The sequence below is a fragment of the Corvus cornix genome, chromosome 1A (assembly GCF_000738735.6).
Source record: "Corvus cornix cornix isolate S_Up_H32 chromosome 1A, ASM73873v5, whole genome shotgun sequence".
NCBI classification, from domain to species: Eukaryota; Metazoa; Chordata; class Aves; order Passeriformes; family Corvidae; genus Corvus; species Corvus cornix.
The window spans coordinates 24,021,449-24,042,629 of record NC_047057.1 but is presented as its reverse complement, the minus strand read 5'-3'; the positions used below and the strand labels follow the sequence as shown (position 1 = coordinate 24,042,629).

General features: G+C 42.3%; 1 protein-coding gene across 1 annotated transcript in view; it reads left to right on the top strand.

Moving 5' to 3' along the window:
• Window positions 1-1,019: 1,019 nt before the first annotated feature.
• ST7 (suppression of tumorigenicity 7) overlaps window positions 1,020-21,181 on the top strand; it is a 143,169-nt gene continuing 123,007 nt past the window's right edge. The window contains exon 1 of the mRNA XM_039570824.1: window positions 1,020-1,389. Coding sequence (XP_039426758.1) covers window positions 1,239-1,389 — 151 coding nt within the window. The 5' untranslated portion in view covers window positions 1,020-1,238. The remainder of the gene's footprint in view (window positions 1,390-21,181) is intronic.

Below are 21,181 nucleotides of genomic sequence, written 5' to 3'. Positions count from 1 at the left end.
TGTTTCTTTGGCAGACTGAAAAATCTCAGGTCAGAGTGGTTACTACCAGTTGGAGAAATTTTCAGGATTTTTTGTTCTTTTGGTAAGACTTTATGAATAGTACCTGTTTCTTACAATGCCGGAGAGTGTTATCCCACTGGATATAGACTGTGGAAGCACAGAAGAGAGATCCAAACAAATTGTGAATATGTGGTGTGTATTTACTTAAATGTTTGTAAGCTGTGGGACATCAAAAAAAAAAAAAAAAAGCAGGGATCGGCCGTGTTTACCGACTTGAATTTTTATCCCATTTTGCTGTCAAATGTTGTTTCATGAATAAATACCTCATTCATGGAAGAAGCAAAATGTATTTCTCAAAAGTACAATTCTATGACTTGAAGTTTATGCTTTACTGACACTATTTTAATGAGACGCATATCTAGTGGGTGCCTTCCCTGCCCTTGGCAGGGGGATCGGAACTAGATATGCGTCCCTTCCCTCCCATTTATTGCGCCATACAGTTATCTTCCAAGGAGGAGAGTTGTGCAGTTCGGGACTCTGCTGGGCACTGTACACACCAACACGCACGCAGGGACTTCTATGCCTGTTTCATTACCCAACAAGAAGCTCACGCGGGTCAGCTGCAAAAAAACTATCCTACGTGAGCCCTTTTTAGGCTTGAAGTCCTGTTGCACGGTGAAAATGCCGCCAGAAGTTATTGTTCAAGATCGTAAAGATGTGGGGGGAAAGTTGCGTGGCCCTTCTGCCCCCTCCTGCCCCGGTTCTGCTCTGGCCGCACGCCGCCGTGCCCCGCAGCCTCCGCGCTCGGGCGGCGGGGCGGGCGCGGGCAGGGCCGGGGCGCCGAGCGCAGGGGCCGAGCCGCGGGGCGCGGCCGAGCGCGGCTGGGGGCAGGTCCGGCGCTGCCACCGCAGCACGTCCCCACCCGCTCGGCCGGAGGGGAGCTCGCAGGAGTCCATTTTAGCGGGCCAGCCCTCGCCGAGGCTCGGCGGCGGGCACGGCGGCGGCCGGGGGCAGAGCCGGCAGCGCCCCGGGGGCACCCGCAGTGCCCGGCGGGCGGTGCGAGCGGGGGAGAGGCGGCCCGGCCAGCGAGAGGGGGGTGAACCATCCCACAAACACACGCTGAGAGCTCGTGGCAGCAGAGAGCAGGGTTTGGGTTGATTTCTCCCCCACACACACTCCGTTCCCCCCCTTTTTTTTTTTTTTTTTTTTTTCTTTTTCCTCTTTTCTCTCCAAAAAACATGGCTGAAGCTGGGACGGGCTTTTTGGAACAGCTCAAGTCTTGCATCGTCTGGTCCTGGACTTATCTCTGGACGCTGTGGTTCTTCATCATGCTCTTCCTCGTCTACATCTTAAGGGTGCCGCTGAAGATCAATGACAATTTAACCACAGGTAGGCTGTGATCATCGGCCCCCTTGCCCTGCCCCGGGGGCGGCTCGGCCGGGGGTGCCCGCGGGGGCGCGCCCGCCGCCGCCCCCTCGGCTGTGCGAGTGCTGTCTTACGCTATTTGTGCTATTCGCATTGCACTCAAGCATTTTTTTTTAAACTAGGATTAAAACTTTAATTATGTTCCTGATAAAAACTAGATCTCAGCTACTTTTTTCTGAATGATAATAAATAATAAGAGTGCAAGTTTGCTGGAAGACTATCACTGTTGCGATGGACTTTGCTTTGGCTGTTCAAACTCGCTAAGGTAGTGTGCCGCTGCTATACTGAATCAGCAGTAACTTACGTACTGTTAGCCGGTCTGGACTGGGCAGTTATGTCCTTATCTTGAAATTGCTTATTTTTCTACCCATCTACTTTGATAATTTAATTTCTGGCCCCCTCACCCTCCCAACCGCCATGCTGGAAAAGACAAATTAGTTTTGGGGCATATGAGATGTAACCCATGTGGCATCCGTGCTGCTGGGAAGTCGAACGTTATCTGAGCGTTTTTCACCCATCCCTCTGGCCTGTTCTCATTTGATAAGCCTCTGGCAATTCCAGCATCAAAGAAGAATTAAAAAAAAAAAAAGATTCAGCATATGGCAGCTTTCACTTTAGGCATAAACGCAGTTACAAGTTGCGTTTATAAACTTTAAATGCAATTTTGGTCAAATTTTCAAATAAAATGTCTTTGAACAATATCCTGTTTCTTTTGACATTGCCGCACACTGATTAAAACAGGATGTAATTCTTGTTGCTTGATTCTTAATAATTTATGTAATGCGTACGTCCCAGGTAAGCATTGCAGGCCATGGCTGTCAAGCAAAAATGTCAGAATGCTTTCTATTATAATTTTCGCTTTTGGAAAAAATCACAGGCATCCATCTGAGACCTAATCAACCCCCTCTGATTTCTTTCTGAGTTTGAACAAACTAATTCTTGATGCACTTTCTCATTTGAAATGTTACTCCAGCTGAGTCATCTTGGGGTTTACTGAAATGTCTCAAAATGCAAGTAAAATGACAGTATGAAATCTCTGAGGAGTTTAAAAAGGCTGAAGAAAGTCCCAAAGTGCAGGATGAAAATGAGTTACCAGGGGAGAACAATAGGCACAGTATGGTCTTTATGCATCATCTGTTCCTAAATGGAATTTATTAAAAAGTTAGTACTGGTAATAGCATGATCATTTTTTGTTTCGTTTAGTTTTTCAAAGCTTGTGTGAATGAATTAAAATGGATTTGATTTATTGTGGGTCGTTCTCCCCCCAGTTGATTACAGTCAGATTCTACTGTCATTAATTTAAGGTTGCTCATAAAGTACCACAGGAACTGGTCATGTGATACCAATCAAATTTATTTCAGTGATGTGAAAATGAGTTTGTAAATGTTGCTACTAAAACTTCTGTGTGACATAAAGAAATAGTAGGGTGATTAAAAACAATGACTGGGCATTTTACCAGAACAAGCTGGATCTGTTGGTGAGTTGAGGTCAAACAAACTGGTTTTCAGTACCACCAGAGGCAGGCTTAGGCAGCCAGTTAAAAAAACACAGTTCCACAGGTATGGTTTGCACTTCATGAAATAGTGATTTAGAAAGGTTTTAGAGACTTAGATCAAACACCTTAGACAGAGTTCACAGTGGTGTGATACAAAAGGACTAGTGTGGCATGTATGGGAGGGCACCTGCCACGGGGACTTGGTGCTTGCTACTGCTGTATGATTTTGTTTTTCCATCCCTAGTGTCAGTATTTTTAAAAGGAAATGGAAAAGCTGGAGAAGATAGTGGAAAGATTATTCCAGGGCTGGAGAGATGCATCAGAGTAAGATTACAGTAAAGTGGTATTGTCATGGAGAGAAAGAAATGGCCTTTTAATCATGAAAAGAATTATAACAATTGATGACTAGAAGCAGAGGGCAGAACTCAATTTTGTCATAATCAGGCATTAGTTCTTAGCAAACTTGGATCAGCTAATAAAGGAACCTTTGGGATTCGCCTGTCTGAAATTCTTCAACTCCGATGGTGAAACAGGAGTCTCTAGTGTTCATGCAGCCTTAAATTGCTTTTTGGCAAGGACAGGGCAGCAGGCTGTGCACCACTGGCAGTCAGAGTCATTGCAGATGGTTTCACCAAATAGACCAGTGCTTGGTCACTTGCATCAGAAAGTCTTACTAAGAAGAAGTGTGGGGTCTTTTTCCCCTCCTTCGATGTTGTACAGATGTGCACACCCCAAGCGTTAGTGCATGTTGGTCACCCCATGTGTTTCAGTGAGCTCCCAGGCTTGAAGGTCTCCTCAGTTTGGCCAAGCATAGTTTCACTGTCCTCAGTGGAGTACCTTACTGTGATATAACCAAATGGAAATCTAATCTGTCTTGTAAAAATATTACTGTTAAATCTGACTGTGGTGTTTCGTGTATTTTTGGGGTTTTTTTTCATTTTTTTGAAGCTTGATATCCAGATCAAATAATAAGATATGAATAGGAGTGTTTGAACTATTGTACTATACCATTAGCCAGGAAGCAAGAGAGGACATATTAAGTCCTATATTAAGTATTAAGTACAGAATAAGCAGTTGAGGAAGCGGATGCTATCATCTTATTCTAGAATAATTAAACATGCCTTGCCTATTTTACATAACATGCTGTATTTTCTTCCCATGTTGGCACTTGCACGATTTCTGAATGCCACACTAATCTGAACTAAGACACACCTCTTCTAAAAATGTGCTTGTTTTTCCTGACATAAGAGTTTGGATTTCTAGTCAAATCCTAAGAAGGAAAGAGGCACTGAAGTTAAACAGTTTCTGATGATTTTATTTATCCTTTCAAAGTGCAACAGAAAGACGGATTTAATGACGAGAACAGTAAGTGTGACTAGCTTGTGACAAGGCAGACAGGAGGAAACCTCTGGTTTGCCGAGGGTGGAGAAATCAGAAAAACTGATTTCCTAAAACTGTGGAAAATAAATATACGGGTATGAGCTCTGGGCTGAGTCTGGCTCTATTGGTGTCTGTGGAGTATTATTATTCAGCTGTTCTGGAGCAAAGCCCTGTGGTGTTACCAGCTGAGCTGCAACGTTAGAAGCCTGTAGAATGAAAGAAAGCAAGTAAAGTTGTGCTGCCAGGCCCCTGAGGTCAGCAGGCCCAGGATACCACGGCTGGAAGAGGAAGACTACATCACCTTGTGGTGGCTAGGACAGAGTTGTTATCTGAGGAACATGGTACATTTCTTCATTATGATTTTTAAAAAATTATTATTATGACATTCCTACTGAAATAAACAGCTAAAATTTTAATTAATTAATTAATGTGGGATTTGTGACCGTGTAATAGACTTTTCTTAAAGCCCATTACCGGAAACACTGTGCATGGTGCTGGTCATTTGGAGAGGGAAGAGGCTGGCATGGAGCAGGGCTGGCAGCACTGGCCATCAGCAGGTCCCCACTCACCCCTGTGGTTTGTGTGGCCAGGGGGTGAAGTAGACATGTTCAAAGTCCTGTAAAATTAGGATGATGATGCTTTCTGTTTGTCCAGGAGTCTCTCAGAAGACACAAAATTGAGAGGTTTTTTTAGTCAGCCTGGCCCACCTTAGATATATTCACCAGTGTGTGCATTGCACTGACTTCAGGAAGCAAAGCACTTGGAAAAGTCCCATCTTATGAAACTATCTTGTGTTAAACCGTGCAAGAAAGCTGAGTGTGATTTCATTAGCAGAAATACTGCAGGAGATGAAGAGATGGAGCCTGCCTCTCAGATTTGGGCTACGCTGTCTTAGGGTGCTGGCTGCTGTCAGTGAAGCTCATCTCATCTTTCTGATCTCCCCTTTCTGGGCTTCCTGACCCTGCAGATCTATACTGCACATTGGTGCAATGTGCCCCAATAAGCTGCAATGTGAGAAGAAAAGAAGCTTTTCATTCCCATGGTCTCATGGCCTGTTACTAAAATTTAACTAATTTCACTTTTTTCCTGCTGCTGGTAATTTGGCCACGCGGAGCTGCATGTGCACAAGCTGCGGTGATAAACCACCTGTAGGACAGAAGGATTTTTTGGGGACTGAATGCTTGGGGGTTTGTCTTGCTTGGGCTGGGGGTGCACGGCTGCAGGTGCTGGGGCTGGAGCTGCCGGTACCTGCTCGGCCCCTGAAGCCACCGTGCGTGTCGAGGTGTGTTTGCTGTGATAGCATCTTGACAGCTGGTCCGGAGGTATTGTTCCCCTTCATAAATTCAAGCTAGGGCAGTTAATCATGAGGGTTGGAAAACATTAACCTGACAAAGGCCAGGGAGTTTCAAATGGTTTGAAAACAAGTGAACAGATTCTTTCTTTTGAGAAGAACCAAAGGACAGTTAGTTTTAGTTTTGCAGACTTGCTGGTAATTGCTTGGCCTTTCTTCAAAGCAATCTGCCGTCATTGTGATGGGTTTCCTTGTAAGCATCTGCTGTGTGAGCTACAGAAGTCAGTGTGGAGGTGGACGAGTCGAAAGAAAACCTGGAGCAAAGATCTCATGCCACCAAAGGAGACGGAAGAATTCTTAACTCCCTGCAAGTGCCGTGTAGATTTGTTTGGGGTATTCTTAAGAATTTGGCTGTTGAAAGTAAAGTTTCAAATGCATGACTACTTCTGTCAAGGTCAGCATCAATCCCGCCTATGAAATTCACAGAATCAGTTACAGATAGTTTGCTCACTGACCCAAAATCACTTGCATTAATTTTTGCATTTCTTAGAATGTAAATTAAATATTTACTAAATACTGATCTTATTTTCTGCTCAGTGGAATTAAAGTAAACAGTGTTTTCGTAACTGTTAACCCCTCTCTTCAGCTGTATCACTTACAGCACCACAAAGCATTCATAGTTGCTGCTGAGCCTCCAGACAGGGTTTGGATGTTAGAGGTTTCTGTGGTCTGCCTTTTTGGGTTTTGCAAAAATTAGTTTTTACTGCTCTAGGCTAATATTCATGAGGTTATTATAAAACAGGTTTTAACTGTTTCAAGCATGCATATTTTCATCATGGTACATTTGGAAACTGTCCCTTTAATATTTTAGGGAAGAGATTATTACATGAATGAAAGTAGTATGTTACTTTTGACAAAAAGCAGACAAATCTTTGTAGATGAAACTGGGGATTCTTGGGGGAAAAGCTGTATCAAAACTTGCTGGATCAATGCCCCATAGATGCAGTATACAATGATACTTGTTTTCTATGAATTTTTGACATTTCTTCACTGTTTTGACTTTTTGATTGAGCTTAATTTTTCGGTCAGCATCAGATGCTGGGAATGGAGTGAAGTTTGTAGGAAATGCAAGGTTTTCAGAAAATACTGTCTGAAGAAATTGACTTTATTACTGCAAAAGCTCTAGAAGATTTGCAGTCACTATTTCAGGGGAAATGCGTAAGCCAGAGCCTTCAAAATAATATTTGATAACATCTTGAGTGAGCTTACTGTAACACTGACTGATATGCGACCATGGAGCTGTACTGCCAGCTTCTAACTGAAGTCTAATGTCCTCTGTGTGTTGATGAAAATCTATGGAAATGCTCCTAAAACTGCCTATGTGTAGTGGGATTTTCCCAAAGCATCCACTGAGTGCCTGGACAAATTTAGCCCAAAAGAGCATAAGCCCCCGATTGTTCACAGGGGTCATAGGCCCTAATTGTCTGAGCGGCTGTGAAAATACCACCATTCTAAATTAAAGAAAGAACTTAAAATATATATATTTTTGGTGGTTGTTTTGCAAAGCAAATGCAAAAATCCGGGTCATGAATTTGCATTTGTGAAAGACAGAAGTGCTAACTGGTGTCAGTGCCTCAGGGACTGAAAAGAGAGAAAAGTACATAATTCTGTGCCAAGGCTGTACATTAAGTGAAAAATAGAAGGTCATGATGCCTGCCTGAGAGCAGCACCTGGCAGAATTAGGAAGATGATGTTGGATAAAACAGGGATTTTGGAGGGAATGACCTGCCTGTGTTTTAAAATGGATTCTCTGACAGGAGTTATGGAGAGTCTAGTAAAAGCACAATGTTAGCCTAAGGAAGCTCAAGCTGTTTATCTAATCACAGAGAAGCTACTTGACAGTAGCTAAGGAGGTGTAAGAGCTTTAATCTGGCTGACAAACGTATAGTGAGCTTCCTAAATATTTGGAGTTAAAATGCATGTTAACTTGTCAGAATTGGAGCCCAAATCATCAATGGTCTGAAGAAACAGCCTGGCTGTGAGACGTGCTGATTGCAGTGCCTTCAAATTAACAGAGAGGTGGTTCCTTGTGCTGTGAACTGTGGTGGGAAGAAAGTAGCAGGTACTAAAGTAGCCTTTAAAATAGGGAAGAGAAATCTTAAAAAAGGGGTGGCTGCAAACTGAACTCAGAGAAATGCACATGATAAGTATTTTTTATAAGAGATTTTTGAAGATGTGTCTTTGGACCCAGTGGATATGGCAAAGGATATTATGCCTCTTCATCTTTGGCTCTCGTAGTACTAAGACCCTCAGTGTGATGAGGATTGCCAGGCTCTTCAGTGGGGAAACTGGGAGTGAAATCTAATGGCCCATAATAAACAGCAGAGCTGACTAGTTAAAACCCTATCATGCTGGGGTTTAAAAACTCCCACACCCAGCTGAAAACACTTGCTGATGGTGTGCAGGTATGTTGTGCACAGAGGCTCCGATAGTCCCAGATGTGCCAGGACTTCTGTGCACATGCCAGAGAGCAATCCCCACCGAGTCCAAGGTTTCTGTGCATTGTTCAGTCAGTTGGCAAGCTCTATGCTTAAGGGAGAGTTATTTGTCATCCTGGAAAGTGGTAAAGCAAATAAAACCACTTAAGTGGTGACTTAGGTTGGAGGGCCAAGCAGTTTCTTCTGGATTGAAGGAATGAACATTACTGTCAGAAGTTGATGTTGTCTTTTGTGTGGCTGTCACAACAAGTCAGGATTCACCTTTTTTTATCCAAGATTAGTTATTTAAGAAGGTCTTTTATATTTAGCAAAATAAGGCCCTGCTCCAGATACCTGTCAGAATGTTGAATACAACTGGGTGTTCTGTTGAACTGTACAGGAAGAACTAAGGCAAAGGGAAATGAGACCTTCATCCTGAAAACCTTCAGTGGTTTGGTTTGTTCTGAAAGCATAGGCCCCGGGCTTTACTGCACAGGTAATTAATATGCATGAATTCGCAAAGACTTGGGCCTAAATATTTTATGAAGGTACTGCAGGGAGCCTGTAGCAATATGGGGGACAGAGTCCCCAGTCACTTCAGTCCAAAGGTAGTTTTTCATCTTGTGATTTGACGATCGCATCTAAGTTTTGCCTTTTTTTACCAGAGCTGTTTCAGGACATACTTCGGACATCTGTCATAGAATTTAGGATAACGCCTATCCTGGTCCTGTGGACAGACTATGAGGTGCTTGTGGGGATGTTACTCCTCTGTTGGCTGTTCAAGGGGGTGTGTGAAGGCTCCTTCCACCTGTTTTTAAATTAGCTCTTTGTGGCACTGGAGACATCTATTGAAAGATTGTGTTATAAACTCTAGCTCGTCCTCATGTCTGTGAAGCATCATGTGGACCAGTGATGCTGTGTAAATACTAATGAGTTAAAGTTGCTTTGTGAAATCCCAGCACAGGCTAATTGGACTTTTTTTGTGTGTGTCTTAGTCAGGCACTGCAGAAGGGCAACCAATTTTGACACCAAGAACAGTAAGCTTAAGCAACAATAATGCATTTAAAGACAAGAGTTAATGTCACGCTTTCAGCAGACAGAACAAACAAGTTGTAACTGTTAAGCCTGAGGAAAGGGCCTAAATTCAAAGTCCAAATCAAACCTCGCCAGCTGCTGAGAGAAGACAAAGATTTATTATTGTGGAGTCTAAACTGGAGATTTGTCCCTGTGGTAGACTCATTGCTTAAGTGATTAAGTGCACTTAAATATACCAATTAGAAGGATGAAAGCTATAGGGCAAAAATGAACTGCAGTCATCGTTAAGATTCCTATTCTGTATAGTGTGCCAACTGCAACCATGAGATTTTATTTCCAGCTCACTTTCTACAAATAAACTTGGCTTATTAAATGTCAGGGCTGTTAGGTTGAAATGTAGGGTCTTGTGCTCAGTGGCAAGACACTCAGAGATCAAATTTAAAGCACAAGAAATGTTGTTATCATCGTTGTAATCTTATTTTGTAAGGCAGCCATTTATTTCTGAAGAAAATATGCTTGTAACCTGGGAGTGCCATAGATGTTGAACTTCACATAACTAAATGTTTTCATGGCATGTCCTGTGTGTTTATGCTGAGGACTGAAAATTGTTTACACCATGGCTTGGTCTGAAGCAAGGTTATATGATCCACTAATGCACTTAATCTTCCATGTGAAATTTCTTTTGCTATTTTTAATAATGAAGTTAACTTGATAGCAGTGTACCCATCTCGTATGTTTTACACAAGTCTCAGCTTAGAGTCCCAGGCTAGTCATTTCCTCAATTTTCAGAGAGAAGGTTAAACCAGACCCTGTCAGAGAAGGGTTGCAGCTGGCCTTCCATACCCTGTGCAGGGGACAAGGGGACAGAGAGTCCCCGGGTGAAACTCAAGATACTTCTTGAGCAGAAGCCAACTTTGTGCAGCAGCAGGATGCTGCAGCTGAGCTGATGAGCCTTCCCTGTGAAGAGAAGGACCTGAGGAGGTCTTGTGCAGGGTGGCACTGATGCACAACTGCTGGTCTTAGAAGCCAGAAGTGTCTTCTCTATAGTGCTTGACTTGACGGATTTATCTGCCTGCTCAGAGTAGGCTCCTGTATTATGCTGCATTGCTATAAAAGTGCCTTCTGGTCCCTATGTCTGACTGTCCAGCTCATTAGGTCAGGACAAAGGAGGATTGATACAAGCACAAGAGAATTGCTTTCGCAGTCAATATTGTCCTACGTATTCCCAGAAATTCTTGTCAAGAGTTTATGGTTTAAGAGTGCTGATGACAGCTGTGTTAGCAGTCACCCCAAAAGCCACATAGTCTTGTGGGGAACACAAGTCCCAAGGAGCTCTGATTAGTTCCAGGGTTTCTGAAAAGTGTCTGAACTGCAGGATTTCCTCAGACCTGGCCAGGAGGGTTTGGCCTGCGTTACGGCTGAGAGTGTTTTGTCAGCGGCTCCGCAGAAGGCAGCGTTTCCACCCTCGATGTCCTCCTGTGAGGAGTATGTAGGGGCTGTGCTCTGTGGCACGGGAGAGGTGTACAGGCCTCTCTGGGTCCCTGACTCCAACCTTCAGTCATATTTTACATTATCTTCCCATAAAGGGCTGCACTGAAAGATTTTTTCCAGAACTTGAAAATTCTCATGGATAGAAACTTTGCTCTCACTCTGGCCTAGATGTATTTGTGGCCGGCTCGCACATGTTTGTGCTCGTGACAGCTCTCTCCTTTACCTGCAGAAGCAGCAGCACCACCGTGAAGACTGGTTCCCAATGCATTAGTGGGGGTTTTCCTGCCTGTCCTTGCCTTATAAGATTGAGTCAGTTGGGCTGTCCTCGTGTGTTCTCCTAAAACAGCTGGATGTCCTTGATTCTGCTGGTAGTACTTTATTCTTTCAGTTTTTCTGGCCATTTCAAAATTGGGCTTGTGCACTCTATATCATATGCCAAGGTAAGGCTTCATTAACTGCCTTATATAGTTCAATTAATCCTTCTCACCTTCCGCTGGAAATAGTCTTCCTTGCTGGTTCCTTGCCTTTTGCCCCATTAACTTTGATATGGCATCTCTGGCAGCTCATGCCAGGTGCTTTCTGCACCTCCTGGTTTTGGTAATGAAAATACTCCATAAGGCTCAGTTTGCAGCTCTATGTGCTCTCCACACTGTCCAGTGCTCACAGGCTAGCTGCAGGTTTCTCCATCTCCTGTTTTAACTAGCTTTCTACAGCACTGTCAGTACTTTACTGAAATCCAGACAGTTTAGAGCTACTCATTTTTCTCAGTAAGAGAACTGAACATTTTTTTTAAAGGGCCACATCTGATTTTTTTAAAGGGGCACATTGACATGATTTATTTATTTTGTGTTTTATCCTATTTTTTTGTGTACCTCCATTGCTTAATTCTCAAGTTTCACATATTACTGCCTCATAGTGCAGTAGCTTGGGTGTGCGTATTAAAAACAGAAATATTAAGTACTCTGGCATAATCTGGGGGGTTTGAACAGTTTATTAAAACTGTCTTGATATGGGGCTTGCTGTTACAAATGTAATTTCTTTCAGCAAGTTGCTTTCTTTACACTCTCTTAATCTTACACTCAACCATGTCTTGGACATTTGAATTATATCTCTCTTTCTCCTGTCACAGTGTCTCTTTTCTTGCCCTTTAATTATTTTTTTCCTCCACATTCAGCAGTTTTGTTCCCATTCAAAAATGAAATATGTATTCACTTTGGAAACAACCATATCCTGCTTCTTACCTTGCTGTGTCCTTATTTATTTTGTTGAAATAGTCTTGGTTTGTTGGATTTGTTGTGATATATATTAACTGTTTTTATACAGATCTTAAGTTATAACTTAGTCTGACTTTTTCAGATATAATTTTATTTCTGTGCCTTTTGTCCTCACCAAAGCAGAGGGAAATCTTTGAACATCCCAGGTCATGCGGGTATTACTTGTACAGGGCTGATATTGCTTTATTTGAAGGCCATAGCTGATAGATTGATGTTGTGAGGAAGAAACGGAAACTAACTTTCCATTATTATTTTGAGAAAGTCTGTGTCTCAATTCTGGTCTACTTGAAGCAGTTGGTAAATCTCCTCGTGAGTTAAGGAAATGACAATGTTGCCCCAGGAGGTTTTTTTTACATTAGTCTTGATAGAAGAGGGTATATAGTGTGAATGACTCTCATACACCTCCCAGCAATCTGAAATAAGCTTTAAATAATGTAAATAACGTTTACTGCCTTCCTGGATTTGAAACATGACAGGTATCAAGACACTGAGAACTGATGGCAGTGCAGGTTAAATAAAGGTATTTAGCATTAAAAGAAGTTGACCTGTCTAAATCTAATCTGCAAAGTTTCTCAGCTGCTTTTATGTTTAAAACTTTTTAATCAGTTGTCTTTCCACACATTTTTATAACTCTTGAAGTTGCAATATAAATTTTCAGTTTTACAAGGTGTCGTAAGCTTTCTGATAGTGTGACAAATTTTACACGACATAAGCCAAACCCAGTAGTTAATAAATCACTCAGCTGAAAACTTTGGGTGCTTCAAGTACTATTCTGCTCTCTTCTGTAAGTCAGATAGATCTAAAAATCCCAATTTTTCTTCATGCCACATTCAAACTGGCAATGACTGATTATGGAACAATATTGTCATTGAGTGATTGTTTTTATTTTTGTTTCTGAGTAATATATAAAGTAATATATAAAATATGTTATATGATATTGATACAAATTACATTACATATAATATTTATGTTAGTACTGTATATGTAATAAAATACAGTGCTGTCCCCCTTGTGTTTGAGGCTACAGCTCTATCAGTTGGGGTACAGAGTTAGTGATGTGCAGGACTAATCGGCATTGTTTGCTACTTTCCTTAGGTGACCTAGTAATACAGACTTGAAATAAATATCCTGCAATATCTTCCTTACAAATCTGTTCTTCCCTAGGTGCAGTGGAGTTCCTGTTGCCAGATGGCAGCAGTGTGTGGGTCTGGGTGCTGCCGTGCTCTTCGCTCTGCAGCAGGGCTGTGGCGGCCCGTGCTGTCTGTGGGTGTGAGCAGCTGCCCCTCGGTTGTTGTAAGGTGGCTCCGTGGCTGTGAATGCCGACCCAGCTTGGTTCACTGGGAGGGTAGCTCCCACCCTGGTGATCACCCAAGATCTCAGCTCTTCCAGTCTGGGTTATGAACCCTTTGCATCGTGGCAGTGGGTCCTTGGAGCTGGAGTTTGTGGTTTAGTCCAGGCTGAACACTGGAGACCTTCTTAGTCTAGAATAAACAACCAACAATCCATAAACCAGCCACAGAGAGCCCACAGACAGCTGATCTGGCCACGAGGTCCCTGGCATACAGAGCCCTCTGTACATTACCATCATCCTCTTTCCAGTGCACATGTGATCCTTCTTCACGGGCACAAAAATCAATAATAAATAGTAAATGAATAACGAGAAGCCTGCCAACCAAAATCTCTTGTTTGCCTTCGTGTTTCTTTTCCTTTTCTAATCTGATAGAGAAGCATTTAAGGGAAAAGAATGCTGGATGAAATTTTATGAAGCCTTTTCTCACAAATGCCCTTGTTTGAGGAGTGAGGGAGCTTGGTGGTATCCACGGTGGCCGACGTTCCCTTGCAAAGCCTTGCGCTGCAGGCCGCAGTCGTGGGCTCCTGGGCTTAGTCCCTCAGAAACTCGCTCCTTGTGTAAGCACCAAAAAGTCATGGCATTGATGCAGTTAGGTAGGGCCATGTCTTGTGCAGGTGGGCTCCACAGTTCTCAGGATGTGTTTTTATTTGTATACAGAAGGCAGATTTTATCTGCCTTTCGTCCTTAAGCTGAAGATAAAGTCGTATTAAAAGTATCTTTTCTGTTCCAGTTTGCAACATTAGTTTGTTTGGGATATGAATTTTAAACACACAGACTGGAATTATATCTGCAAGGCAATGTTTTCAGAAGCACCCGGGTTATTTAATTACCTATGCTTTAGTCAGCCATTAGTTTACTTATTAACATGTACTTATTCATATACTCTTTATAATAAGCATAGTAATAAATCAAACAATGCTTTGCTAACTGAAAGAAAAGCATTTAATATCTGATACAGAATGTATTAGGTGCATCTGTAATGGCACAGTATTCTTTTACTCATATGCTAGTGTAATTCTGTACATCACAGCCATTGTCTTTGCAGGAAGTTATGCTGTCAGTTTGGAATAAAAGTTAATATTAATGAGAGATGTGAGAATACCATAAAATAATAATAAACCTAAAATACACGCCAGTTCAAACAAATCTGGTTATGGTGTTTGCTTTCTGTGAATGCTGTAGTTCAGCAAGAACAATATTAACTGCCTTGGGTCCTCAATATTGTTTTTAAAATACAGGTCCCTCTGGTCTGATGAGTGCCAGCACTGCGTGGCAGGAGAGGGGAAATGTCTGAGGTTTGAATAGAGTTCTTAATTTATAGTGAACAAAACAAATGGCATATTTACTTACAGAGTTAACATTACTGTTTGGCATGTTGCAGTTTTAAGTTTAATAGAAAGGATTCATTGAATTTGAAATTGTAGTTTTGATTCACAAGATGTTTATCATGCAGAAACTAACTAGAAGCCAGTGCACTGGCATTTGAGTCATTTTCATTTCCTAGTGGTTGCTATTCAGATGGGAACAGTGAGATTAGACTTTCATTCTGTGCTGTTGGTTTGTAGGAGTTTCTTCCCCCTTGTCCTTGGTGGTTGGCTTCCAGTCCTTTCCTCAGTCCCTGAGCCAGCCCTGCACCGTGTGCTGCCTCAGCTGCTGTTCGTAGATTGTGCATTCGATACCCGGCAATGTGGCAGAAGTAGGAAAGGCCTTGTGCAGTTCTCGCGCTAGAGGGCATCCGTTTAAAGGCACGGGAGTCATGCCGGGACAAGGAGAGGCAGCTGCGGCCTGTGGGAAATGAAGTCTGACACACACCTCGCTCTGCCTGCGTGTCAGACCTAGCGAAGGGTCGCCAGTTTCCACAAGCAGGCACATGCACACACAGCCCCATGCAGCAAAGCTGAGTGTGGGGGAGCCCCTCTGTCTGCCAGCGGGGACCCTGAACTGTCACGGTATTGCATCACGTTACCCACAGAGGGGAGGTATTAAGTTGAACACAGTCCCATGGTAGGTAAGAAATAAAGTCATAGGGCCCATCCTACAGCTGATGTAGTTGTATGGCAAAGTTAAATTCCACCACTGAGCTTCTGAAGTCTGCTTGGGAGGGGGTCCTTTAGATGGCTTTTACAAGGTCAGATGAAAGTTGAGGTTCATGACATGCAGGTCTCAGGCTACAGGAAACTGAAGGAACTATGGTAAATGTCATAAAGCCAGATTATTTTGAGTAGGATGAGAAATGGAAAATGCAGGACTGATTGTTGACTGAAGGTGTCTCATATTTGTTTTCCTGAAGTGATTACCACAAAATAAGCTACACAACGAGTTAGAACCAGTTGTAGTGATAGGTGCTGCATCTGTGTGCCCATGCTCCTGCAGACTGCAGGCTTTAAGGCAGTGAGGACAGTTTACACGCAGGTGCTGAGGAGGTGACTAGTACCAGCCTGCCTGCCCTTACTCCACCTACTGCCTCAGCTGTTAAGGCCACAGTGTTTTTACAGACATAAAGTAGTTTCTAAGGCTCTGGAAAATTTGTGCTAATTGTTGTGGTTTAACGTGTGTCTGACTCTGTCTGACTTATTCTGTACAAATAGCAAAATTATCTTTATTTCCTGAAGGTTTGTCTCCTCCCCAGCTGTTATTAGATAGATCTCAAATCTAATCTGTCCGAGCATTTGTGCACACATACAGACATGGCTTTGTTGTTAGTTTTGTATATGTAGAAACAATTTAAAGGTGTTGGTTTTTTGCATATCCCTTGCCCCCCCAGTACAGCTGATCTATTCAGGCATCTGTAACCATAGACAGTGAAAATTTTTTTTAAATGTCCCTTTTGTTTCAGTATAAATCTTATAAAAAGAATATGTATATTGCTCATTTTAGCATTTGTGTCTTTTATCATGGATTTTTCAAGAAAGAAGTCACTGCCTTCCTTTGATGATTATGTCTGCCTTGCTAAAAAAAATCATATACCAGGTAGTTCTTTTATAAATCACGTTCTAGTTCTGCTCATTCAGATTATTCTCAAGTTGCTTTATATTCTTCCTCGGGACTGCCATTGATATTTTGTGTGTACACAACAGCATCATTTAAAAATGTAAGCGTTTGAAACTGATCAGACAGTTCAAACAGACTCCTCAACATCAAGGGCCTCTGCAACAGTGCATGTCGGCTTCATTGGGATTTTGTCCATGAGCTTATTTGGAAGTTTCAACTAGGTTGGTGCTCAAGTGTCTGGTCTTTACATGGCTGTGTGTTAAATGCTAGCTCCCACCTTTATGTCATCCATCCAGACAGACCAAAGATAAATTTTAAGTGATAAAAAGATGAAAAACAGCATTGCAGGTATGGTTTAGAGTAGGTTGCCAAGTGCTGAACAGGTCTCAGTGTTTTGTAATGCCAGCTCCCCACCTGTTCTCTGCTTACTGGATTGATTTTTTGTGTGTGTGGCTTGTTGTAAATGAGCCACAAGGTGAAGAGACTTCTCATGAGGCATACTAGGTAGAAGCAATTTAAGTACTTAAAATTTTTGTCTGTAAAGTCTTCTAGTGGGAGTAGTCTCAGCTGTGACGTGCTTTTATGACAGATATTCATAAATGGAACAAAAATATTTGCTAGTGTCTATCAAGGCAGCACCTTAACTTCAGAGAGATTTCAGAGACAAAATACAAGAAAACAAATCTGTATGGTTACCAGCAACCCACATTGAATATCAAGGGCATAGGGATAGGTATTCTGTTCTGGTAAGTCATCTCCTACGTCTTTTTTCATAACACATCTTTCAGCTTTGTCCCCTCTTGCACTTAATATGGGAGTGCAGTGACTTTTCAAGAATAGCTGCCTTGGTAGACAAGCCCTTGGCCCTTCCTTAGCTTATGACATCTTCTAATGCTGAACAACAATGGCTAGGTCAAAAGAATTAAAAGAAGTTTGAATGTGAAGGAGTTTGCTGTGGAAATACTTTTAATAGCTGAATTTGCCCAACTGTATTGTAACAACTGCAGCTGAGAACAAGTAAGTGAACATGAAATATGAGTGGGGCTTACTGTGTATTTTTATTAAAAACAATTCTTATGAAAGAAAAAGGCAGACACCTGATTTATTGATGAATTTCTCAAGTATTTCTATGTATGTATTAGGCTTGCAGGGCCAACTTTTGGTAGCAGGAGGGCTACAGGGGTGGCTTCTGTGAGAAGCTGCCTGAAGATTCCTAAATGTCTGATAGAGCCAATGCCAGTTGACTCCAGGGTGATCCACCACTGGCTAAGGCCAAGACAATCAGAAATGGTGATAACGCTTCTGTGGTAAAAGATTTAAGAAGAGAAAAAAAAAAACCAAGTTACTGCAGAGCAATAATTGTGACCAGAGAACAGCAGGGTGAGAAAATGTGAGAGGAACAACTCTGCAGACACCAAGGTCAGTGGAGAAGGAGGGGGAGGAGCCGCCCTGGGTGCTGGAGCCAAGATTTCTGTGCAGGCCATGGTGCAGACCATGGTGAAGCAGCTGTGCCCCCTGCAGCCCTTGGAGATCCATGGGGATGCAAAGATCCACCTGCAGCCCGTGGAGGAGACCCACACTGGAGTAGGTGGATGCCTGAGAGGAGGCTGTGAACCTGTGGGAAATCTGTGCTGGAGCAGGTTCCTAGCAGGGACTTGCAGACCCATGGGGAGAGGAACCCACACTGCAGGTTTCCTGGTAGGGCTTGTGACCTTGTGAGGGACCCACATTGGAGTAGGCTGTGCCTGAAGGACTGCACCCTGTGGAAGAGTGAAGCACAGTGCAGCAGTTCGTGGGGAACTGTTGCCCTTGGGAGGGCCCCCACACAGGAGCAGGGGAAGGACTCCTCTCTGAGTGGTGGCAGAAACAAAATGTGATGAACTGACCATAACCCCCATTCCTTGCCTGCCTGTGCCACTCTGGGGAGGAGGTAGAGCTGGGAAGGAGGGAGGGAGGGGGGGAAGGTGTTTTTAAGATTCATTTTACTTCTTATTATCTTGCTCTGATTTTGGTAGTAATAAATTCAGTTAATATCCCCAAGTTGAGTCTTTTTTGTCTATGATGGTATTGGATGAGTGATCTCTCCCAGTCCTTAACTCATGAACCCTTCATTTTATTTTCTCTCTCCTGTGGAGGGGAGTGATACAGCAGCCTTGGTGGGTGCCTGGCATCTAGCCAGGGTCAAACCACCACACTGTGAACCAAGGGGGTTTATGTGTTCTTGATATTTCTGAGCAGTGTAGAGAGTTTTGTGTGTGCAACCAGACTGTGCTCCAGAAACTACACAGAACATAGAAACTCTGTGGTGAAGTCACTCAGCATTTCTAGTGTTGCTCTGGGTGAGGCGCAGACAGATTTTTTTTTTTTTTTTTTGAGACTAGGTAATACCAGAGGCAGATTCAGCAAGCAACAGAAAATAACTTCCAGTGATCAGGCAACAATTGTGATCTGCCCCTCCTTCATTTCTAGTTTACTTTCTCATGTGAGTTTGCTACTTGGCTTGCCTTTTTATACTCTTTATACTCTTATGTCTTACTGTAATTCCAGTTTTGAGTTTTCATAGTTTTTTACTTCAGCAGCATCTTATCATACTGACTTCTGCAAGTAAATGAGGTGTTTAGTGAATGCCTGTCTTCTTGTACAGTTCTCAGTTTGCCCCTTTTTTATTGAATGGCCACTTTCTTGCAATTTTGTGCTTCTTTATTTGAGACACTTGCAGTATCCTTTCTCCTTTAACTCTTATGTGGCATAAGCAATCCTGATTTTTGTAATCTTATCATTTGTATTAACATGGCTTCATCCCCCTCCACAGTCATGTTTTTGGATAGGTGATGGTTCTCATAAGGTATAAGTGAACTACAATACATAAAACAGATTACTTATTTCATATTCCTTGCCATTCTTATTCCTAATATCACATTTTGGTTGGTTAGGGAGCCTAAAAAGGTTTCTTTTGCTGGCTCTGGCTGCAGCTGTTCATGGAGAGAGGGAATTCTGTTGATCTGTGTAAAGCAGTGCTTAGATTTTGTGCTCAGTCTGTTGCTCCATATGGGGAGAGAAGAAAATGCAGTCGTTATGTTTTAAATTTAGTAACTTCTAGTGATTTTGATGATTACTAAGATGCTTTTTCCGATTATAAATAAACCACATTGTTTAAAATATTTTTGACTAGACTGAATTATGTCCCAAAATTGGAACAGGCTGAGGAGAGTTTGGGAAAGAAATTACCGTCAAGTTTTTGCATTCTTAACCGTAAATGGAAACAGAAGGGCATTGACTGACCAGAAGCTTTAATTCTATAGCTCCTCTAGCTAATGTAGAACATTATATACTAAAAATCCTGTCAGATTTAGTTTGTCACGGAGGTTTGGAGGTCCTGTTGAAGGTCTGCAGGTAGTGGAAGGTGACAAGCCCTTCCATCTGAAGCTCCTTCAGCAACCTGAGGCACACTGAAAGCTGGATATCAGTAGGTGTTGGTGTCCTCTGGGACAAGCAAAAGAGGTAACCCAACATCACTTTCACTGGAAGACCAAGGCCAAGCTGGCAGACGCTTGAGGATAACCATGGGCTGTTGCAAAGACAATTTGAGGAGTTCCAGAACTGGACTTCGATGACCCTTGGGCATCGCTTCCAATCAAAGATATTCTATGATTCTATGATTTCAAGTCATTGAAAGCAAAGTCTGAGGAATTCAATGTCTTCCTTGATCAAACTCCTAGGCAAAGCTGCAAAGCTTGATGAGTAGCTAGGTGGTTATTTGAACTAAGAAGGAGAGATTTCCAGGCAAAAAACCTGAATTTGGTCATTGCTTCTGTATCTGTCAGAATCTATTTACTTCCATAAACTCAATTATCTGTACAGGTTACTTAAACTGCTTGAGAATCTTGCTTCTTTTTATGTAGTTTTGTCAAGATTTATGAATTTAGGAGATAGCGTGTGGCAGACAGGAGGGTCACTGAGCTGAAGTTACTGATGTAGCTGAACATGAGCAAGCCAGTGGTTTGATGCTCTGGGGTGTATCTTTGCCTTCCAAGAGACTGACTGTTTGCTTTCCTCTGTGTACCATGTGTCATCTCTCTTTGTATGCATGTTACATGAGTTTTAACACCCGTGAGATGGAAACGAAACTCCTTCCAATAAACATGGTGTATTCGGGTGTCACTTCTGATGTCATTCTGGGGCCAGAACACCTGTCCTTTGAAGAAAGGCTGAAAAGGCTGGGGTTGTTCAACCTGGAGAAGAGAAGTCTCCAGGGTGACCTTATGAAGGGGCTTATAAGAAAGATGGGGACAGACTTTTAACAGGGCCTGTAGTGACAGGAGAAGGAGTAGTGGTTTTAAATTGAAATATGGTAAGTTTAGATTGAATATAAGGATGACATTTTTACTGTGAATGTGGTGAGGTACTGGAACAGCCCAGAGAAGCTGTGGATTCCTCATCCCTGTAAGTGTTCAAGGCCATGTTGGATGGGCTTTTGAGCAACAAGGTCTAGTGGAAGGGGTCCCTGCCCATGGCAAGGTGGTGGACTCCTTGAAAAATCTTCACAAACAAGGTACCTAATTGTTTAACAGTTTGGGAAATTATAAATAATTGTGGGTGTTTAATGTTGTGTAGTCATACACAGGAATGTTCCACCCATAACAGTATCTTGACTGTATGTTGTGTTTTGACTAATTTGTATGATGTAGACATTTGATGAATTTTTCCATTACTCATTTTCTCTAAAGCCATAAAAGAAGTTTGCAATACTTGCTACTTCTTTCATGGACTCAGAAGAGTCCATAATCTTGGAAGAGTTTTCAATCAGTGGGTGTGTTTGAAAAATCCTGCTTCTCTGTCTCAAATTAGTACATAAGGCTTTATTTTAGGTTAACAGGTTTTTACCAGATATTTGTCTTCTTTCTGTGCTTAATCTTAAAGATTTTAATCTACAGCATTAAACAGAAGCAGAAACCTGAGGAATCACTGTAA